Here is a 5,348-nt window from a genome sequence, read left to right as displayed (position 1 = left end):
GCTACATGTGTTTGGTAGTCTAGAATTTGTAATCGGTCTCCTACCTTATCTTCACGAGAAGCGTCTTGCCCTCCAAGTCTTGTACTCAATATATACTCGCCCTCGAGGCTCAGTAATACATCCATCATATTCCGCCAATCCTTCACTATCTCTTCTAACAAGAGGAATCACGCTCCGGGCATGTGGAGTCGGGGATCAGTTGAAGACCTGGAGAGTGTCACGGGGGCGCAGTGCTCTCTGTCAGTCGCCACCACGCAGATAGCAGTACAGCCTAGGTGGATGGTAGTACATTGGTAATGGGCAACTTGCTTGCGTGTGCCCCGCTTATGTGTCGACATGCGCACGCACGAGACGCACTCCAAGAAAGAAGACAACGGGTTTAGGTTAAGCTTGTCGCCGACAGGGCACGACTTGAACTTGCGTGCTGTGCGATGCTCGCAGCCATGATGCTTATCTACCTATCTAGATAGCTAGCCAAATGGCGCATCATCATCCATAAGTGTGATGCACGACCACTGTGGGTGAAGCAACGACGCCTTTCGGTTTCGGGGCCTGCTGTGCGTGTGTAATCGGCTGAAGACGTTACTATTGCTTTGATTTGCCTCGTAGCACTAGGACGCTCGCAGTTCATCAAGCAGTTTCAGGCAGCTCGACCGACAAGGGCGTGATACGAACGAGACAAGTTCTTGTTTCTCGCCAAAGGAAATAAAAAAAATGGCGAAGTTTGTGATGACAAGCTCGTCAGTGAGTGGGCTAGATCATTCTTCCACCACGCCGTAGCCGTAGCCTTTTGGTGGTCGATAGAAATGGACAGCAAACGACGAGCATTCGTGCCCCCGGGCTATGTGGCGCACTCGCCGCGCAAGTTCGCCGCACAGCAATCCAGATCCAACTTGATCGCCTGCCACTTGGACCTGGGACATGCTTTCCGCCCCTGGCCACCCGGATGCACGCGCTACGCATGTGGACGAGTGGGCGACAAGTGTGAAGTGCCCAGACACACACAAGCGGATCCAATCCGAGGCATGCAACCAGGCAAGGATCGTACGTGGGATCGTCGTCGCTGGAGTAGGTCGATCTTATCTCGCAGCACCGACACGCGTTGACGCGCGAGCTCGTGCCTCGGACGTGATGGCCGGGCGCGGTCGGCTTGCGTCGTGAGTGTGCACGCGCGTGACGTGTGAGAAAAAAATAGCAGGATCAGAGCATCTACATCCGGACTTGCGAAATCCTCCCGCCTCCTCCCCACGGACGTCCGCGGACGTGCCAGGGCGCGTCCGCGGACACTGACCGGTCACGCCTCAAATAATGCATTTCACATCCGGATACCTTAAATCAATATTATTACATGCAACACAACGATCTTTGAGCGGGGTTTGTCCGGCTCCGCCGTGCCCATGTTTAGCGGTCGGCTACGCTTGCAAGAGTGTTGGTCCGGTCACCGGCAAGGTAGAGTAGGGCATGGGACACGAACCGGCTCACGGGACTCAAGATGCAGTCATCTCCCATGCCCTACTCTTCCTCGTCGGAGCCCGAAATCTGAACGGTGCTAGTGGATGTTAGATCGATAATGGATCCGTCCTGTGAAGAGTCGGTGACATCCACCACGACGCAGTTGCGGGCTCCCAGACTGGTGCACCGTACGGGGCACCGGAGAATGCGACTCTGCCTTGCCGACCTCCACCGCCGCGAGGGCTGCCGCCGCCTCCCGCTCCCGCTGCGTTGCACGGTGGGCACGGTGTGCCATGTTTTCGTCGGATGACGCCCATGGTGTGTCCCGGTGCTCGGCGCGTCAAAGAAGGGGTTGCGCGTCCGCCACCACGGTCGGACGCCAGACGGACCACATTGCCTCCGGTGAGGCAGCGACGACACACCTAGTGCCGGATCCATGCACCATTTGAGCGGATGCAATGGATTAAGGAGTCTGCGCGCTGTCGTGCACGGGCTTCCTCCTGGGAACGGCGGAGCACAAGCGGGACGGTCATCTCCTCCTCGGAGCCGCGTGAGATGAGCTCGGGGTCGACGAATTTGAAGGTGAGGAACTCGGATCCACTGCCCGCCATGGCAGAGACGGCCGGAGATCGTCGGAGGTGAGTTTGAGTGGCAGAGGAGAGTGGAGTGAAGTGGTTAGGGTTTGGTTTGGCGAGCGGATGGGACGGATTATATGTGGGATCGGGTGGACCGGCATGGGCCGGATCCGACGTGGTGGAGCGCCCCATATTTGAGATAGATATGAGGGGTGCCGGTAAACCCGGGCGCCCTCCATATCCGCCTCATATTTGGGCTGGGTATGAGCGGTGCCGGTCAACCCGCGCCTCCTTCATATCCGCCCCATATTTAGGCTGGATATAAGGGGTGCCGGTCAGTCCGGACGTTTGAGATCCGTTTGGGACGCTCGATTAGGTTAGATTTTCGTTACCGGTCAGCGTCCGGATAGACCGTCTAGATGCGCGGATGTTTAAGATCGGTTTGGGGTGCTCGACTTTAAATGCTCTAAGCTTTAGCAAGCTCACTCGTGATCGATGCGCATGTGATCGATGAGGCAAGGGTTGCTGAGTAGTAGTGAGTGGTAGTATACACTCCGCCCACTGTCCTTTTTGTTCAGAAAGTTAGGGCCTGAGTTGTATACTTGCCCGATGATTTGACTTGACCGACTCCACATAGAGTTGACTATCTCTTTTGCGCATGGCATATTATTATTCACTGCACATTTACAGCTACAACGTATTCACAATGGGAGATCAAGTAGGACGCAATACAGTACACTTGAACATAATGTCGGAGTAGTAGTATCAGAGCTGCTATACGTATGACATTTTCACGTCGGAAACACATACCATGTGTTGTTGCATGTGCTTTCGTCCAATCAACCAGCTCCATCGGGATAAGAAAACAAATGCAGCTCCAGGAACAAACGATTCCATCACCTGGAGGCTCAACGCATCAGGCTGCTACACCACAAGCTCTGCGTACAAGGCTCAATTCAGTAATAGACGGATCACCTCCTTCAAGTCCATCATCTGGAAAACCTGGGCGCCTGGCAAGGTCAAGATGTTCTTCTGGTTGCTGCATCTAGATAGACTGTGGTGCAATGATCGTCTGCAAAGGAGAGGCTGGGAAAACGGATTTTTTTGCCGGCTATGCATGCGCAATCTAGAGACCTCTGTTCATCTATGCTGGGAGTGCCCGGTTGCTTTGCAAGTCTGGCAGGCAGGGGCAGCTTGGACTGGATGTGCCTCTCTGAATCAGGCCTTCTGGTGCAACGAAACCACTACAACGGGCCGTGTTCAAAGAATAATAGCGGCGGCAGCACCAGGACACAGGAAGGGTGTACGAACCGTGGTGGCACTGATCTGCTGGCAAATATTGTTGGAACGCAACGCCTGTACCTTCAGAGGAAAGCTGCCAGACGCAACACATATCACTCAGGCCTGCAAGCGCGACATGGAGCAATGGCGAATGGCCGGGGCCAAGTGCATTGAGTTACCCTTTGGGGAAGTAACGTGAAAATATTCCATAGGACTTAGGCCCAGCTTCAGGGGCAGCTGTAATTTTTCCATCTTCTTGATCACTTGATCACCCTTTGTACTCTCTCTTCTGCTCAAATCAATGAAATGTCAGCATTGCTGGCCGCTTCAAAAAAAAAAATGCAGCATGTTGTCCAGCGAAGACACCTCAGATCGTATGTACAAAGATCGTGTGCAAAGCAATTTCGTAGTACAGTATATCCTAGAGAAAAAAAAAGGAAAACATCATACTACTTGTATAACAAATTTGGAAATTTCTGGCGGGCTACGTTACCTTGTGCGTTCGCTATCCATATGTGCGCACATGAAGCCGAGGTAAAATCGTGTTTCAGCCATCTCCTTTTGATTCTATCTCCTTCCATCCTCGGAACACCAGCCAATTTGGCAGGCTAATCGCTTTCCTAATTCCAACCGTCAATTTCCAAACCAGCAAAGCCACGCAATTAGGCTGACTAATTGAATTCAACTGCCAACAGCATGTACGACCCATCCGACCGGCCACCCATGCATGATGGACATGTAATTCTGCCACCCGCAAAGCCCCATCGTCATCACCCCATCAATACGCCCACACGTACGTGTACGTGAGTTGAGTTAGAGCCGCAAATACAATGAGACCGACGATCTTAATTAGAGCTAATCAAATCGAGCGACCTAATCTAATCATGGTCAGATCAGCGGGTCTTACTAGACTGATGATGATTAATTTTAGCTATACGTGGTGGTGGTTCATTAACTAGCCGAACCGCCCCGGGTCCCGACCGGCTCGTGGGGCTCTACAAATACCCGCGGAACGGCGACGCACGACGGCACAAGCGCACGGGATTCGCAAGCGCACCACCAGAGGAGAGGAGCCAAGGCCAAAAGAGTCGGCGAGGAGGAGGAAGGGACGTCGACCATGGGCGTGAGCCTGGCGCAGGCGGTGGCGGAGCTGGTGGGCAGGTGCGCGCGGCGGCTGTCGCTGGCGGCGCGGCGGCTGCACGTGCGCCGCCCGCCGGGCTCGTCCTTCCCGTCGCGCGCCGTCGTGCCGTTCCTCGGGGCGGCCGGGGGCAAGGCCAAGAGGGCGCTGTCGTGGCCGGCGACGACGTCGTCGAAGAAGGAGAACAAGGCGGGGCCGACGGAGGAGTGGGGCCTGGAGGCGGAGGACGGGGTATGGAGGAAGGAGATACTCATGGGCGAGCGGTGCCAGCCGCTGGACTTCTCCGGGGCCATCTACTACGACGCCGAGGGCCGCCGGCTCGGGGCCCCGCCCACGCCGCGCACGCCCATGAGGAGCCCGCTGCCGGCCTCCCTCAAGCTCGCCGCCAACGCCTGATCGTCCCCTCCCACCCCTGCCGGCCGTGATCGCAGCAGCTCGCTCCGCGACTTGGCCAAGATCCATCATGCCTCCCTCTGCCTCACTACTGTACTGTACATGGTTCTATTGCCGCTCTGTTTTTCCTTCGCTCCTCTCATCTCGAGAAACCTCTGCTTTTGGCGTGCGTAGTGACTAGCTAGTGAGCACCGTGACACCATGTAAAAGAAGTTTTAACGAACAGTGTTACTAAATCTCGGTCGATGCTATATAATGAGATCTTACATGGAAATCGTGCTAAATCTCAGTAGCTTTGCTTTCGTCACTGTGACTGTTTTTTTTTTCGAGAAAATTTCTGATCTATTCATCTTCAATTATATGGCAGTAGAACGAATACCAGAAATAATAGAAATTATATCCACATCCGTAGACCACCTAGCGACGACTACAAGCACTGAAGCGAGCCGAAGGCGCGCTGCCGTCATCGTCCCTCCATTACCAGAGTCGGGCACAACTTGTTGTAGTAG

At 54.5% G+C, this 5,348-nt stretch overlaps 1 protein-coding gene across 1 annotated transcript; it reads left to right on the top strand.

Annotated features, from left to right (window-relative positions):
- The first annotated feature begins 4,328 nt into the window (after positions 1-4,328).
- LOC123134401 (uncharacterized) lies at positions 4,329-5,113 on the top strand. Its single transcript, XM_044553661.1, has one exon. The coding sequence runs from the start codon at positions 4,426-4,428 to the stop codon at positions 4,840-4,842; it is 417 nt and encodes a 138-aa protein (XP_044409596.1). The 5' UTR covers positions 4,329-4,425; the 3' UTR covers positions 4,843-5,113.
- Positions 5,114-5,348: the final 235 nt, after the last annotated feature.

This window comes from Triticum aestivum, chromosome 6B, assembly GCF_018294505.1.
Source record: "Triticum aestivum cultivar Chinese Spring chromosome 6B, IWGSC CS RefSeq v2.1, whole genome shotgun sequence".
Taxonomy (NCBI): Eukaryota; Viridiplantae; Streptophyta; class Magnoliopsida; order Poales; family Poaceae; genus Triticum; species Triticum aestivum.
This window is presented reverse-complemented; position numbering and strand designations above follow the sequence as displayed.